Source organism: Sardina pilchardus, chromosome 3 (assembly GCF_963854185.1).
Source record: "Sardina pilchardus chromosome 3, fSarPil1.1, whole genome shotgun sequence".
NCBI classification, from domain to species: domain Eukaryota; kingdom Metazoa; phylum Chordata; class Actinopteri; order Clupeiformes; family Clupeidae; genus Sardina; species Sardina pilchardus.
In genome coordinates this window covers 27,752,955-27,770,456 of record NC_084996.1, presented here as the reverse complement: position 1 = coordinate 27,770,456, position 17,502 = coordinate 27,752,955, and the positions used below count along the sequence as shown (strand labels likewise).

Here is a 17,502-nt window from a genome sequence, read left to right as displayed (position 1 = left end):
GTTCTATACCTCTCCTCCTTCTCTGGCAAAGTGAATCAGCCACTTTGGTGTTGATGGATGGACTCTGCTTTCTGCCTGTGTGTCTCCACAGTCTCCGCAGGTCATGGCCCCACCTTTATCGATCGACCAGTACCACTGTGCCAGTGTGTTTTACAAATGGACAGGCTTGAATTTGTGGCATTGAAGAGTTAGTTTTTACACCAAGCTGTAGTCCACCATAAGGTCAAGTTGCTCGAACTTGGCAGAATCATAATTGGATCTGATGAGGAAGCTCAACCTATCTTGGGGTGTCTTGCACATGTCAGCCCAATTTACAGTCCTGTTAATATACCATGTTGTCCTCCTTCCTGCCAGAGGCTGAGCACTCTGATCTTGTGTTGCTCCCCAGATACTAGTAGTTCTTTCCTCTCCTTCTCTGCGGCTTTTGACCACATCTTGGGAGTGGACCCACATCGCAGGCCAGCTCTGCCTGAGTAGCTTACAAGCGAAGACAAAAAGGTAGCCTATGGGGGCTCTACTTTGGTAGCTATAAAGTCTGTCAATAAGCAGTGAAGCAGTCATGCGTGAACTGACATCAGAGTAGCACATAGTTGGCCAACCTAGTTATTAAATTATATTTAGGCTAGTTCAAGTTAGAATCTTTAGTGTAGTCGTAGGCTGTTGGTAAGAGGACCGCAAACACAATTGCAGGCGGAACGGTATTCGCTGCGAAACATTGTTTCTGACGCTTAGAATTAAAGTAACACGTATGTGGCATGGCAAGCTGAAGGGGGAGGGTCCGCAGTCGCTACAGCGTTGCTTATAACTCAAAATCACTACTGTTAATAAAGGTAATGTGTGTAGCTGTGACAGATTAACATGTCTGTGTCGGTTAACATGTACTTTTGCCATATGATCGAGGAGATCGTCAAGTTTTCGCCTTTCGCGAACACGACCTCTGCAGGATAATCTCTTCGCGACGTCACACGTTAACATTATAGCACCAAGATACAGTAGGTGTCTTTATGAATCCTTATCATTATCAAATTAAGCTATTACTTCGTTAACTTAATCAGGTCTTACATTTCAAGTTTCGCTTTCCTATATTGGAACATTTACGCCAAGCCTATAATTTCTGGTGCAGCCTGCCATTACCAATCTACAAACAGTTTATTTTCACAGCCAACCATAAATGTACACGGTGAGCACACCGAGCACCAGTTCCACACGCTTTCTCCTCGAAAGTTTGACGTTTAATCTAGCCTATCCGAGTGCACGAAACAACGGAATAACTTTAGGAGCGTTAACTTGGACTGACTTATATAAGTCAAGTTGCTCATAGCGAGACTGTTTTAGTCAGCCAGTGTTTCAAAGAATGCTGAACTATATAGTGCTAAGCTGTATCCAAAGGCCTACCTACTAGGCCCCTAATGTGTAAAAGTAGCCTAGGTCTACATTTGAAACAAACAGTGCTGCAGAATGATGCTTGAATACGTTTTCTTTTTTTAAATTATTTAACATCGTGGAGAGTGCCAGAGGAGTTTCGAAAAGCCACCCACACATAGCCTACACTCACACTAATGCAGGTGAAAGAACTGTTGATTGTGTAGGCCTACATGCCACACATTTTCTCTAATAAGATCAAATAGTTGCCACCGACTTTTAAAGCATAGACAATCCCACTTAAGTCTAGACATGTTATTATTTCATGTCAGGTTGGAATCCTGGACAGATAAGATATTCACATAGCCTGAATGCTTTTAGGTAATTGGAGATTATGACCAAGAAAAAGGAATAATGGATCTTGTTGAAAACCAATCAGTTTTTATGTCAAAAGATACTTGAAATATCTTGAGTTAAGCCCCCACATTACAAACTGACCTCTGCTGGTTTCTATTTGACTCTGTGTCAGTAATCAAATTCAGATTGCAGGCGAAGTCTGCATTTCATTGCATGCATTGTAGCTTGAGCATCATTTCTCATTGTGTTAGTCACTGTTGATAAGAGCGTCTCCTTAATGAATACATGTAATGTAATGTAATGTAAATGTACATATCTTAGGCATTTTACACTTGGTTAGAGAAAGAGGGTGAGTGGATGGTGTGTGTGGCCACTGTACTGATCATCGTGAGCAGATTGTATTTGATCTCAGAGGCTTCCTCAGGGAAACTACAGGTGTCCGCTACATCTATCAGCAGAGAAAATAGCTTTTGTGTTTGGTCAGCATGAGGCAGTTATTGCCATGCCTCCCACACACTTTTGCAAAACAACAAAGCAAGCCGCGGCGCTGCATTTTAGCCTTGGGACATTCATTTTGAGTGTTTGATTATGGTTGATATTATTACAAGAGTCCATAGTCATTTGGGGAAAAGAAGCTTCATGAGATTTTATTATTATTTAGCTGCACAGCATAACAACAGCATTCATATCAGACTGACTGACTGGCCTATTATGTGAAAAGTAGTATTGAATGTATTTTGACCGTGGTGTAACCTTTAAAGAATAACATTTTGCGGTGCTTTTATATTTGCCGAATTGACTATGATAATCTGATGACAGTGACTGCAACAGATTGTCCACTGTGAAAGGCGTAGCATCACCATACAGTCGACTGTGTAGGAAAACAGTATCTCTTACTGATGTGTGATGGTTCACATCTCCCTTAGGCGCACTGAAGTTTTCCTAGCCCTGGAGATATGTTGACCCAGCCATGGACAAGATCATCTTCCGCATGGACACAGTCCTGTCAGATGTGCACCTATTGCTGCCCAACGCCCGCCACTTGATGACCCGCCTTAACACTGTCGGCCAACCAGGTACAGTAGCAGAACTTTACTAATGGCTTTTCTTGCTTCGTTTTATTCTTCTCCTTTTATTTGTGTACACTTGCTCATTTCTCTTGCATTCATAGCATGTCGACTATGCTGTGTCGACAAAATATTGGCAAATACGACTTTTTTCTATAGTCAATGTCATTGGGACCTCGTCTCATGGTGATGTAGACCGACTTTCTGAAAATGTTGTGTGACACTCCCTCCAGCAAACAGGAATGGTTAATATATTCTTATGAAAAAACAAAGCTGAATCCACACACTCAGCTCCACGTTAACTGTTTTTTAACGTTTCGGGCTACTGCCCTTCTTCAGACAAGTCTGAACTGGTTAGATCATTTTAGCTATGCTGTTCAATGAGAAATAGCCTTCTATATTAAAACGGTCAGGCTAGTAATCTGCCATTTTCTGTCATAGCCTACTGTGCACTGTGTGTGTAAACAGGAAGCTGATTGCCCAGTAGGACAAACCAATGGCTTCCCATTTGAGCATCAAGCAAATTATGGGTGTTGAGATGGGTGTTGTTGGGTTAGGTGTCTACAGTACATGTACATGTAGCTCAGAGCATAGGCGTTTTGAGATTACAAACAGTTGTTTCTTCACAATCTGTTGCTATGTCTAGGTATTTTTGAATGGCCCCTCTAAGCAATTCTGTGCAACAATTTGCCACTTTTTAAACATACAGTACGTTTTGTGATTACTCTTTGTGTAATCGTAAAATTCATTGTGATCATACATTGCTTCTCCTAGTTTTCTTCTTTTAGCAGCAGGGGTACTGTAGGACAGTCTGCAACCTCCAGCCCAACATATTACCTACTAGTGGTCACACTGAATGTATTGTATTGTATTGTATGTATTACATTGCAAAATGTATTGTATTGAAATAAACTGCCACATCACTGGAACACAAACTGGAAAATATGTATAAACCTCTATTTATTAATTTGGCAGACACCTTTTTATCACACAATGCTTCTCTGATTAAGGGCATTTTGGGCTTAGTGGCAAAACTGGTGGTCTTGTTGAGTGCCTTTGATTTCACCTGTACATAACTAAATACTCGTAGCCTAAGACCTTTAACATTTTCCAAACCTTTTCTAACTTTTTAAAAAGGGCCAGCCACCTTCTGTTCTTTGGAGCTCAGTGATAATTAGTGCTGTGAGAGCTGTATATGATTAGGGTGATGGCTCTCCTGATTAGGATGTGATCACGTGTTAGACTTGGTGGGGGGGGGGGAATCTTTCTGAGAGTGATTATCATACACAAACTAGGTCTAGGTGTTAGGTCTCCGGAAATAGTTTCTAGACCATGCAATTGGTTGGACTTGGCCTTTAGTTATGGTGTACTCGGTCAGATCCATCTATTCCCCACTCTCATTTCCGAGGCATAGTTTGTAACACCTTTCTTGAACCCAATTCCATTGTTTCACTGTGCAATACACTGGGCGCAAACTACTCTCCAATGTGTTGGGTACAGAATAATTTTTAATGGTGTCCAAGTTTGCAGATGCCAGCAAACCATGAGCTGCACTCTGATATATTTCCAAATAATAATTTGATCATTTATATAGATAATGACTTTATTCTAGCTGAAATTGTGTGTTGTAACTAGCCTGGGTGTTCCCATGCTGCTTTGCGCGCAATTTCATTCACACTGCAAAAGCAGCCTGGAAACTATCGCCCTAATTTTTGCCTGAGATAGGGGACCAATCACAGAACAGGGGGGAAAGCAAGACGATGGTGACCTATGCACAAATGCATTTGATAGACATCCGTGGCGGCCAATGAACGGATCTGGGCATTTTTTCAAATACGATAAGATGAAAGTTTGGTTGCCAGACCACGTCTCATTGAGATGTGGTCACGTCAGCCAGGCTATGTTGTAACAGCAATTTACTTAACACAGCAAACAGAACACAACAAATACATAGTTAAAACAAAGGTAGATGTAAGAACATTTATATAAATATGTATATATGAAATATAAACTATTATGCTATTATGCATAAAAACAAATAACATTTACATGTCTGAACCAAGGGAAGAAAGAGCTGCTAGACTCCACAGGCTCATCCAACAACAGGTGGTCTTTGTGGTGGTGCATGTAAATCATCAAATCCCAGCAGTGGCTGGCTACACCTAACCTGACTTTCGCCAGATCCTGTAGTTCGCTGTCTGCTTCACACAAGGATCTGGGACTTCTCGATAGGAGATGTATTTCTGAAGGCGGGTCCTTGTAAAACATCCTCGCATGTGATTTGATAAACCACTTGCCTGTTATCTTGAATGACTTGCTAGGCTTCTTCAAGCTCTTGCCAAACCCGGTCGGAAGAAGAGTAAAAACATCCTTGCCACCAATAAATGTCTTCAAAACTATTCTCTGTTAATCTTTTAAAGAATGAATACTCGATAGATTCGACAAAACGGTTGAAATAGCAGAATCAATGTCAGCACAAGACTCCTCGCTGCGTGCCGCCATTGTTATTTGAATCAAACACTCGCTTCGGCGCTCCTGATTGGTTGCTCATTTTTTGATCACTGGCACAGGGGTTTGGATTGCCCTCGCGTCCAGACCCTTGTGTGGAGTTCAGCGAAACGCCTCTGGTGGAGCATGGCGGAACTACAAGGGTCTGGCGAGAGTCAGGCTAGGCTACACCCAGGGTAAAATAAATCAAGGCACTCCGTCTTTAAATGTTTGCAGTTTCAGATATTCAGAGCATGGGCAACCAACCACTGGATTCAGGTTTAGATAATCATAAATCCTTTTGACTCCCTGATGAAGACTTGATTGCGGAAACGCATCACAGTCTTTCTTAGAAAGGTTTAATGTGACCAAGCCGCTACAATAAAGTCTTTTTAACTTTTGATTGATGAGAGTGCCTTGGAGTTCCTTGGAGATCATTGACGTAGCTTCAGTTTGATTATGGAAGATGGAATGAGGACTTTCCCATTATGCAGCCTTGGAGAATGTGTTTAATTAATTAATAAGCCCAGAGAGGCCGTGGTTTATACTGAATTTAGAACAGCCAAGGGGCTGTTAGGCACGACGCGAAGCGTCATAATCAAGTACCGGGACTATCCGGTTTAGAATTTGAAAGTGAGAACACACATTTCCCCATAAAAACAGCCTCTCAGTATCCATTATAATCTTAGTTGTTATAATTGGTATTGCCAATAATATTTCCACACAAACATTTTTTAAAGGCACAGCAGGGCTGTGGAGCGATATGTTCTCGGTGAACTTAAAACTTCATGGTGTCCAAGTTTGCAGATGGATTTGGAGAGACGGGTGCGCACATCCAAAAAATACTTTTAAACAGGTGCCAGACAAAAAACGTGTTAAAGAGTAAAGGTGATGGTCTGCACCCTGTAATGGCTCCAAAATAATTCTTTATTAGTTAAAAGGCAACGTTTCGATGAGGCCTGATGAAGTTCTGTTGATCGAAACGTTGCCTTTTAACTAATAAAGAATTATTTTGGAGCCATTTAAGTGTGCAGACCATCACCTTTACTCTTTTACAAGTTTGCAGATGCCATGCAAAACATGAATAGCAACAACATATAGACTACTATACTATTATGTATAAAGATAAAACGCATAAATATAAGATTTAGTTCCATGTTTGTGTCTGGTTTGCAGTCTTCGTCTCTAAGTTTAGGATCCTGTGGGATGTGGAGGAGAGGGAGATTGACTGCGGTGGGTCCTCCCCAGGGAGAGCTGCGGACGGCAGCCCCTCCGGTCCGAGTGAGGTACCCCTGGATGACGATGGAGACCTGGATGTGGTGAGGAGGCCCAGAGATGCCTCCCCAGATCGAGAGAGGGTGTGTCCCATCATCCTCAACCAGGCTTTGGGTGATTCGGCAGATGGCTGTGAGGAAGAGGACGATGAGGGTGGAGAAGATGCAACACAATGCGATGTCATCAGAATTGGTAATTTGTGTTGATGTCCTATGATGCACAGGCACCGCACTGGAAGCATCTGCTTTGGTTTCGTACAAAGTGGTGAATCAGATAGTGGCCATGAATGCGCATAGTCTGATTCATGTTATGTGGCACCACATGAGACATATTTGTGGTGTTCACTCTCTTGGTCTCTTGGTCTTTTTCACCATGACAACGAGTCATACAGTACACTAGCCTGACGACGTCATACTCAATTCTTATCAGAATATGAGTCTGAAACTGCTCCATTCAGCTGCGATTATGGGGCGTGATTCAACCGATACAGTGCGGAGGGGATAGCTCTGCACTCATTGGATAGACCAAACCAAACAGAACAAGTTATTGGCTGTCAGTAGCCTATCTGCGAAATCTAAGACAGAAATATGTAGCAGGGTAGGCTATGGAAAACATCCTCCTTCGTTTTTAAAAATAATTCCTTCAAACTGTATGCAATGAACAGCTGGGGAAGTGTGTCGTTAACCCAACGAGCAAACAGACGTTTTTAAACAAACGGGAACAACATCACCCAAACATGCTGTTTTAACTGGGTGAAAGTGAAACTGAAGTTTTCCCACATATCCTCGTTGGTCTAAGTGTTCAGAAATAGTTGTGCGAATCCGTGATAAAACCTCCGTTTCAATAGCTAAGATAAACGAAAGGCCAAACTGCATGAACAAATTATGCATTCATAGCCATAGCGTTTCTGTTGCAATCAAAATCAACCTAAGCGAACATGGTCTCACACCCAACTCGTTGAACGAGGACGCATGCAGCCGTGAACGTCACTGCTGTTCATATGTCAATCATCACGTAAAGCCCGCCCTGTGAAATGTGATTGGTCCGAGCCGAAGTGTATCTCAAATAGTAGCAGCTGAACGGAGCAGTGCCAGACCGAAGTTCCCTGCAGAAAAATAATGGAGGCGGGGCTAAACTTCGGTCTGGCATCCAGGCTAACAGTACACCCCCTTGAGAGCTAGATTGTAAAACATTGTTTTTAATAAACTTCCAGTGCATGTGCTAAGTTCTTCTTGTTGCTTCTTTTTATGTGTAGGGACCCCATTCAAGTGTGTTTTTTTGAGCATCATTGGTGGTTATTTGGCAATTTGGCAATTTCGATACTTTTAGCCATTTGGGCTGTAAATGCTAACGCCAGAAAAACGTCATACTCCTTCAGTCAACGTAATCTAGCTCTGGTTTTCGACTCGTTGTCATGGTGAAAAAGACCCTTGGTTCAAATTACTCCGGAATTGCAGCTTTCTTTCTACTTTGCAAAATCTATTTCCCATTGTATTCCTTTGTGTGCGTTTGGAGTTGAACTGACTTTTCTATCTCTGTCACTATATATAGAACACACAATGGCTACACCACTGGAAGATGTTGGCAAACAGGTATGTTCTAAAAACTGTCCCCTTGTGAGTGTTAACACATACAACATACACACACACACACACACACACACACACACACACACACACACACAGATTTGTCAATGCCTCTTTTCAAGATCTGGCGCGGAGCTTTTCTTCTGGCTGATCTCATCCTGTCACGGCCAGCTGAGTTCCAGGGAGCCACCGTTCTGGAGCTCGGGGCCGGTACTGGACTCACAAGTGTCGTCATGGCAACACAGGCCAAAATGATGTATTGCACAGGTACCTGTTGCTCCCAATCGCAGTAGTTGCTATAATGAAGGCTTTCAGTCGTCAATTCGAGCTCTTAAATGATGATGATGTCCTTCTCGCAATTTTTTGGAGATTGTGAAGAACTCGGCTCGCAGACTCTCACACGTGTGTCCTCCTCCACATAAGATAGACATAAGAAAGCATAAAGAGCACTCCTATTACCCTTTTATTCACTTTTATTGTTACCCATTCAAAAGACTGCATATTACCTTTTTACTTGCATAATGGGTATGCAGCATTAGTAGGGGTCTTTACTTCAGTTAAAATGTGGTGACCGATCACTGAACTCAGTGCCATGTGGCTTCTCCACGCCTGGACAACTTTCGCCCCCATGTTGCTGATTGTTGAAGGATGCATTTGAGTAGAGATCTCTCGCCAAAATTGCCATAATTGAACCTCTTTCGCAATCTTGCCAAATGATTTGAGAAGACGGAGTTGAGCCACCTGCTGCTAACATCTCCAGCTCACTGCGACCTTCAGGGTTTACAGATGAGTTTTGCCAGCATTTTATTAGTTATCTTCTATCTAGTTAAGTTATCTTCTCTAGTTAAGACAACGGAGCATTTTCCTCAGACAACGCCTTCATCAGCTTGCACACAGGAGGTGTTAGTTACATAAAGGGCAGAAGTACTGTACGGTACTGTAGTTATGTACTGTGTGTTTGTATCATCTGAAGTATTTTCCTTTTTTGGTAATAATTGTCCATTAAGCTCTCCAGAGTTAGGGTCTCTTGGTAGTCGAGGGCCCTCTTGTTTGATTAGACTCTCTGTGACAGACTAAGTAGGGGGACAGCTACAGTACAGTAGACGCAGTGAGAGGTAAACATGAGGAGGATTTTCTCTGCTAGGCTGTGAAATAAATCCATAATTGATATTTTTGGTGCTCTCTGTGGTTCCATGCAAATATCATTTGATGTGCTTCATAAATGTGATGTGTCTAAAGGAGAGTGCACTCTAGTGCAGCTTCAGTTAATGGAACGAGAGATTAGGAGAAAGTAATGGCTTCTTATATTTTATTTTTTATTTGTCAAGCTAATGGTGAGCCTCTTTTGACCTTATGGAGAGCTGCATTAATTTTTAAATTATGATTTTTTTTATTTATTGTTTATACGCTGAAGGGTGTTGTGTCTTTTTTCAGATGTGGGCCAGGACCTGTTGAGTATGTGTGAAAGAAACGTGACTTTAAACCAACATCTTATTGAAGACAAAGGTGAGCCAGAACTGGTTGTCATCCTCAACTATGTGACCTCACGATTTGAAACAGTAGATACCATGTCGTCTCGGTATTCAACAGTGGCATTGCGGGAGTAGCCATGTGAAACGGAGTGAATCCCTCATTAAGCTGGACTTAAAGGCTACTGACATTTTTGCCTTTTCATAGTTGGCATTCTATTCATTCACACCTCTCTTCCCCTGCAGTGAATGAGGTGAAAGTCAGACAGCTCGACTGGACGGGAGATGATTTCTGCACAGGTGTGGACAACTGTGTGTGTGCGTGTGTGTGTGTGTGTGTGTGTGTGTGTGCGTGTGTGTGTGCGCGCGTGCGTGCGTGCGTGCGTGTGAGTGTGCGTGCGTGCGTGCAAGTGTGTTTGTGTGTGTGTCTGTGTGTGTGTGTGTGTGTGTGTGTGTGTGTGTGTGTGTGTGTGTGTGTGTGTGTGTGTGTGTGTGTGTGTGTGTGTTTGTCTATGTCTGTGTGTGTGTCTGTGTCTGTGTGTTGGTATGTTTTGTCTGTCTGTGTGTAGTTTCTCTGTCCATCTGTCTGTCTGTCCACTCTATATCTGCTCATTTGTCTTCATCCATGTCTGTGGTCTACCCTCTAAGCCACTGTTATGCCCACAGATGCTGAGATACCCTTTTCCTGGACTGAGGAAGAGGTGTCTGACCTACACAACGAGACATCAGTGATAATGGCCGCAGATGGTAGGTTTATAACAACAGAAGTAACGTGTGACTTTTTTCTTTTCTGAGTTAACTTATAAGGTTGACCAAGCACTCTTAAAAGAGACACTGTAAGAGACTGAGTGAAGCCTGCTGCTCCTACCATACAATATGTTTGTAACAACACCATCCCCCTTTGTTGGGGGTCCGGAATTCAATTTGTACAGATCCCTGTGATTGAAGTGGTGTGATACTGCCTGGAGTTGATTACCCCCATTTCCTCTTTTCCCTCATGCTTCCCTCATGATCCAAAATGATCTGTCTCCAGTGTGCTATGATGACGATCTGACCGATGCCTTCTTCAGGACGCTCTACAGGATAACCAGCCATCTCCGAAACCCCAGCACTGCCTATGTGTCCATTGAGAAAAGGCAGGATGCAGTCGTTATTATCTTTATATGTAGAACTGCATTGTTGCTCTCCCTTAATGCGTTTCCTCTAATGAGGCAGGATGCCGTGATCATAGTATATCTATTTCAGATTAATGTGACACACAACAATAGTTGACGAGTTGTAATCTTGGTAGAGATATGAAAACGATCTAAGCTGTCGTTGGTGTGTTATTAATACCGTGAAGAAATGTCTTGGGCTGCCTTAATATGACCACTGCTAGCACGGAAAGAACTATGGGCAATGGATGTCAATCGCAGCAAAATCATTGATTCATTGATTGATTGATGTTCGTCCAACTCCACACAGAACCTCAGTCAGTGAGTTGGTGGTCTGGTCATGGTTCTGTAGAGCATAGTCTGTCTGGTTCTAAAACTCTACACCTGGAACTTTCCACCTGGAGACATGATCAATGTCGTGTTTGCTTTAGAACAAGAGAGATGAAGTTAACTCTTTGCTAGTTACAGACAGGGACAGTAGAAATTACCGCAGGTTGGACCCCTGTGGAGACTCAGACCCGTTTATGGTATTAGCGCTGTAGCGTGTTGCACCACAGCGCCCCCTAGAATTTAATTTTTTCTGTGTGTCAAAGACAGAAAAGTGGACTTTGGGCAAATACAAGCAATACAGGAAGATGGGGCAACCAATGTGATGTATTGTAGTGTGCTTGAGACCAGGCACAATGTGATATCCTGAGTGCAAGTGCATCGCCTACTTTATTGAGCTGCTATTCCCTTTGAAGATGCGATAGAGCAGAGGAGCCCTTCAAAAAGATGAAGTTAAAGTGTGCAGAACCGATAGCAGAAGCAATGGAAAAATTGTTTGAGGCTTTCTAGCAGTCAGTGACAGCACTTCTGTCAGATATTGGTTTTCACTCTGCTATTAAAGGGCCAAAAAAAGGCCTTAGTAAATTTATCAAATTGTAATGAATTGTTGCACTAAATGAAGCTTTGCCATGGTCTGTTACCTGGGCAGGCTCAACTTCACGCTGAGGGAAATGGACGTGGCCTGCGAGGCCTACAACCACTTCCGCCACTGTCTGGACGAGCTCTGTGACATGGACGACGGCAAGATGAAGTACCACGTGGAGCAGGTGCTCAGCCCCATCCCCCAGTTCTTGCAGTACGAGAGGGTGGAGCAGCTGGTGAGTATGTCCTGACCTCCTCAAGGTCACCGCCATGTGGGCTCTCCAGCTAGCACTGGTTGAGTGAGACAGACCTGGCTAAAATAATTTACTCAGACCTCCTGGTAAGACAACTCAATAAGGAGCTTTGTGGCTTAGTTTTGCTCTGTGAATGAGGCAAGCCACAGGGTTGTTCTTAAAGAAGGTATCTCTCTTACTCTGAGGTACCTCTCCCAGGTTTATCACTAAACCATGGTCTTGGAATAGACCCCATGGAGGTTTAGGCCTCGTGGACACTTTTAGTTGACTCATAGAACAGAATGTAGTTCATTTGGTACATTTTGCAGCCAGATAGTTCATAATAATGCAATTGCAATTCTGTGTCTTTCTTTGTTCAGGCACACAATAGACAACTGACCTTTAGAAATGCAAATCATTGTAGGTCTAGACACAAATCCAATTGTTTTCACAACACACATCACTCACCAAACCTCTACATTTCCATTTATTGTTTTAGCAGATCCTTTTATGCCAAGATATTTACAAAAGTGTATGTTACATTATAATTTATTGATTTAGCTGTAAGCTGATGCGTTTCTCCATAGCTTTAGGGGGGAAAAAGTTGAGAGCAATACAGGACATAGGAGACATTAAGTGTGTAATAAGTAATATTTAATTTTTGACCTTGCATAAAAATAAGGTGTCAGTTCAGAGGTAACTCCTATAAGAAGGATAGACAGGAGGATAGAGAAGAATGTCATAGTAATGGCAAGCTTCAGTGAGTACAAAAAGTAGGCGATATTTTCCCCTTTTACTTTGCTTTTATGTGTGGGAGACTCCAAGGTCAAATGGAAATAGGTTCTTTGATCTGGTCTCCTTTTGGCCATCTGGCTAGAGGCTATGTTTGGCTGACAGCACCGCCCCATCCCTAATTTCATACATGGTGGTGGCAGCATCAGGCTGTGGGGATACTTCTCAACAGCAGGCTCTGGTAGACTTGTAAAGGTGAAGGGTAAAATGAATTCAGTCAAATATATGGATGGAAATAGGATTCAGCCTGCAAGATAATTGCAACTTGGGAGAAGATGTACTTTCCAGCTAGACAATGACCTAAAGCAAACAGTGAGAGGTGCACAAACATTTTTAAAAGATAACAATGTAGGATAGGATAGAGTCTTTATTGTCCTATAAGGATATTCTTCTTCACACATTGACACATTCCATAAAAAAGACAGCAGCATTTGATGTTCACATCACAGTCTCATACATATAACATATCACACATCACACATAACATATAACATAATATATAATGTGACACCCACCATACACCCCCTTCTAGTTCCCCTCCCCCTCAACACACTGCAAGCAAAAGTGGACAGTGCAAACAACATAAACACAAAAGAATAGAGGGGGTGGATTATTGTCACCGGAGTTTGTTAAGTGCAGTGATGGCTGAGGGTACAAAACTTTTCTTAAAGTGCGCTTTTTTCCAGGCCAGGGCTCTGTATTTGCGGCCAGATGGGAGTAGGGTGAAAAAACGGTTCAGGGGATGGTCAGGGCTGCTTGCCATGGTGCGGGCAAGGCGTGTGATGGTTGTGTCATTTGCATTAGTGAGGCTGGGGGTGGGAAGCTGTATTATTTTGGATGCTAGTGTGAGATTTTAATTTGTTTGTTCTTGCTGGTGACATTTAGTATAGTGAAGAAACAGGGGGAACAGTATAGAGTAGAAGGGGTTGGATGATGCTTTTGTAGAGTAGCAGAAGGAGGTGGGGGGCAGCAGACAGTGATCTCAGTTTGCGTATAACATATACAGTCTCTGCATGTGAATGGTCTTGTGTGCCCAAGACATCAATCCAATATAGAATTTGTGTGAGTGGATTTGAAATGATTGTCTACACCCAATCCGTGTCCAACCTGACCAAGCTTGAGAAGTTTTGCAAAGAAAATGGAGTAAAATGACAGTATCCAGATGTGCAAGCCTAATGGAGACCTATCAACAAAGACTCCATGCTTTAATTGCGGGGGAAAGGTGCATCCACTAAATACTGACTTGAAGGGGGTGAATATTTATGCAATGACCTATTTTGTATATAAATTTTTTTAATTCATTAACATTGTACATTTTGACATTAAAGAGGGTTTTTGTTTTTGTAACAAAAAAATGTAAGAAGATTCCATTTATAAAAGCAATAAAAGAGGAAAATATCCAAGAGGAGAATTACTTTTTATACGTGTGTTTAGTTGTTTATTAGTGTTGTTAGGAGAAGAGGTACTCTTGGAAGAGCTGGAATAGTTTTTGAAGAATGACAGGGATGTCTCTGCTCTGGTAGTAACGCCTCCACCATCGTGGAACCATGCGGATGAGCATAGCTTGCTGCGAATGTGTGGACATCCGGATAGACTGCATTCATTGGAGGAGTATAGCGGTCGGGTGGTGGCATACTGTATGCCTTCATGAGGGCAGGATGAGGCATAACATGTCAAGCTACATTGCCAAGGAGACCTTAGGTAACAATACTATAGGTACTACTAGCAGAGGATGAGAGTGCAGAAGCTGAAATACTAGTCAAACTGTAGTCAAAGGAGATGGGTAGAATGAGAGAGATGTAGAGGGATATAGATGGGGGGAGGAAAGGAAGTTCATGAGAAGTGTACATGTATGTTACGTGAGTTGGGTTGTTAGCTACTCTCTGGAATTCCAATACTGAGCCTGGACACTCTTTTGGTCATTTTCTCTGCTGTCAGTCGGATAACAATGCATCGAGGGAATTGTGTATTGGACCAAATTCTCGTTGGACCACGTTGTTATTCTGGACATGATTCTTCCCCTAGCCCCACTCACCCACCACCTCCTCCACACCCCCACCATCGGTTACTGTTATTCAACATTAGTTCGTCCACATGCCATGAGAGGGCAGTGAAGAGACTTTTTGCGGCTGTTGTGCAATACTTCTTTTGTTGTTGTTTCGTAAAAGATTTAATGAGGTGCCCTTATTCATGTGTGTCATCGTGCTTGCAAAAGACGGCCTCAATTCTCTTTGCGTTGATATTTCTTTCTCTGTGTGTCTCTGCAGGAGGTATGGAAGATCGCTGCAAGCCAAAAATGAACTCACAAGTGTCTCACAGCATCTCCGTCTCCTGGCACTTCCTCACAGCATCTCTGTGAATCCTGGTGTCTGATACAGATGCTCGGTTTTGTATTGCCAGACTGTGTAAAATGTTTTAACTGTGAAGAGAAAATGAAGCACATACAGTATATGTTTTCGGAGTTGTTCACCAATGTCGGATGTCATATTCATATCTCTGATCTAACTATCCTGGCTAAGGTTGTTGAATTAATTTGTCCTTGTGTTTTTAAGGCAGATAAATGTTATGATGTCAAAATAGGGAATGGTCATACAGGCCACTAATTATGTATTTATTATTCAGCAATGCAGGTTTCTTTCAATTAACAACACCTCCCATGCAGAAGTCAATTTTGGTGCTTTTTTCTTCTTGGTGTTTGCCAGAGTTGAGTTTTCTTCCTTCAGTGTAATGAAATGTGTTTTTAAATTAAATGTAATAGGTCAATTGTTATTTAATTGTGCACAATAAAAAAAATGACATGCTAAATTGGAGTCATCTGTTAAATTAATGATAATTAACTTATGAGACTTAAGGCATAAACTGTTGAACAAATCTCTGGGTATCAGAAATCAGGCAGACAGAGAAATTCGTCAGCCGTCGACTACTGTATATTCCACCGCTCTTCTGAAGCCGAACTGTAGAGGGAGTAAGTACATAATCACAGACACGACAGGTTGGGCTTGTTGCAGATGGTTACAAAATCTGTCACTGTAATTTACCGCTTGCTGATTGCTGACTGACACCGGTCGCGAGTTTTGTTCTTTGCATAATCTTCCATGATTGAAAAGGTCAGTGATAAGAAATATTAACTTAGATATGCCCAGAATGTACTTTTTTACAGTGGCGCGCAGGCGATTTGTTGTAAAAGCACGTTATTAGGCTTACATGGATAGAACCGTTATCGGTGCGTACAGTGATTTATTCTGTTGGATTGTTCCGTTAGTCTTCGTAGGGCTTATGGGTTCCAAGACAGCCCATACATCTTTGATTATTTGACATGAATGGTTGACAACTCGATTTACAGCTCCAAGTGTCAGCCAGTGCACAATACTCTGATTGGCTAGTAGCGCGTCTGGTCCATGGAAGGCCCTCCTTCAAGCAAAAGGACCAGATCACAGGCGATGTTGTAAGCAAGATCTCACCAGACATAGCCTACTGTTTACATTCTACTTTCATTATCATATTGCCGCAGTGGCTGTGGTTTCCTCTTTGCCCTAGACCGCGTATTAAATCGAACGGTGAGTCATTTCAGTCTGCTCGCTTTTGTTTTTAAAAAACGTATCATTGAGGTTATCATACGTGATGTGAGCTAATAACCTATTGCTTAATTCGTCGAAGCAGCAACTTAGCAAATGTCTCGAGATCTTTTTCTTTTGACATTAGGCTAGTGTTGACAGAGATATGCGTAACTTTCGTCTAGACCGTAGAGCAAATGAAAGTGCATTCTCTATTGTCAACAGTCTACATTTTATTGAATGCTACATTTTAGCACTATCTGATTTTGTGATATTCGTAACAATATTGTCTGCAGAAATGCTGAACTAGTTTGATCCAGTCGGAACCGGTTGGCGTTTATTGCATGTGTTCGTCAAGTAGCGGAACTTGAAAGAACTTCGATCTCGATAAGCGATAAGACCACAGGCCTTTGACTAGAAATGATCTGTCAATAATAAACCCGCTATTATTGCACATTTGCAGGATTCCGCTTTCTGCACATGCTATTGCACTTGATAGGCTGTCCTACAAACATTGTAGCCTAGATGAGGTCTGGCAGTCTAATCAAGCTGCTTATTAACCACGTTTTAGCAATATTTTCTTGAAGTTGTCAAATGTATTATGTCCCTTTAAATGTTAATAACAAAAACATTCAGGGACCAGTCTGGCCCTGGAAGTTGCTCTGGCTACATGCAGCTGAATCACACGGAGCATCCAATGTCAAAAGTTTTGCATTCCAATGGTTGACATTTGCATTTGCCATTTAAGTTATATGCGGGTTTTGACATATAACAAACTATTGACATAATGAAGCTTCTTGATAACAGCTTCTTAACTGTTTAGATTAAGCTGTTCTGTTGGGAAGGGAACGGAACAGATTTGGTGGTGACCTTTAGTTGGAATGTGCACTCACCTGTTGTTCAGGTGTAGGGTAGGTGTAGATGGTATGCAAATGATGGAGCACTAATGTTTTGCTTACGGAGATAGCCAGTGGATGGACTAATGGCACTAAAACATTGATGTTATCTAATTCTAGATAACCTAAATTGTGGTTCTGGTGTAGTCTATTAGATAAATATGACTAAGTAGATTCTACCCTTGGGCCCTTGTGGGGCCCTGAATTCTGAAAACACAGCTATTTCACACATCTCAGAGTCAACTCAGGTTACGACATGTCTCCGAGCACCTCAAAACATATCCATCCATCTGTTTTGCAGACCCTCCCAATGACCCTCCTTAGAAACCAGAACCCAACAACAGCAGTGTTGTGACTGACT

At 42.2% G+C, this 17,502-nt stretch overlaps 2 protein-coding genes across 4 annotated transcripts in view; both read left to right on the top strand.

Annotated features, from left to right (window-relative positions):
• The first annotated feature begins 743 nt into the window (after nt 1-743).
• mettl22 (methyltransferase 22, Kin17 lysine) lies at nt 744-15,489 on the top strand. 2 transcript variants are annotated; one of them, XM_062532654.1, is made up of 11 exons: nt 744-830; nt 2,646-2,795; nt 6,450-6,740; nt 8,100-8,140; nt 8,257-8,401; nt 9,569-9,640; nt 9,850-9,903; nt 10,270-10,350; nt 10,637-10,739; nt 11,734-11,902; nt 14,959-15,489. In XM_062532654.1, exons 2-11 carry the CDS (start codon nt 2,690-2,692, stop codon nt 14,989-14,991), a joined length of 1,095 nt encoding a protein of 364 aa, XP_062388638.1. In that variant the 5' UTR covers nt 744-830; nt 2,646-2,689; the 3' UTR covers nt 14,992-15,489. The 2 variants fall into 2 exon arrangements, with proteins under 2 accessions (XP_062388638.1, XP_062388637.1); XM_062532653.1 differs by lacking the exon at nt 744-830 and adding an exon at nt 842-992.
• A 188-nt stretch (nt 15,490-15,677) lies between these two features.
• abat (4-aminobutyrate aminotransferase) overlaps nt 15,678-17,502 on the top strand; it is a 32,149-nt gene continuing 30,324 nt past the window's right edge. Inside the window, exon 1 of one of the 2 annotated variants that reach the window (XM_062532652.1) lies at nt 15,678-15,798. The gene's annotated coding sequence lies outside the window, so the exon portion shown is untranslated. Of the gene's footprint in view, nt 15,799-16,103; nt 16,249-17,502 lie in introns of those variants that run through there. The other variant, XM_062532650.1, reaches the window with a different exon arrangement.

Bases quoted from the DNA above. Each gene is read 5' to 3' on its own strand.
- mettl22 (XM_062532654.1), top strand. From the start codon at position 2,690: ATGGACAAGATCATCTTCCGCATGGACACAGTCCTGTCAGATGTGCAC. The intron at 6,741-8,099 runs GTAATTTGTGTT...CACTATATATAG, and splicing joins ATGCGATGTCATCAGAATTG to AACACACAATGGCTACACCA. The intron at 8,402-9,568 runs GTACCTGTTGCT...GTCTTTTTTCAG, and splicing joins CAAAATGATGTATTGCACAG to ATGTGGGCCAGGACCTGTTG.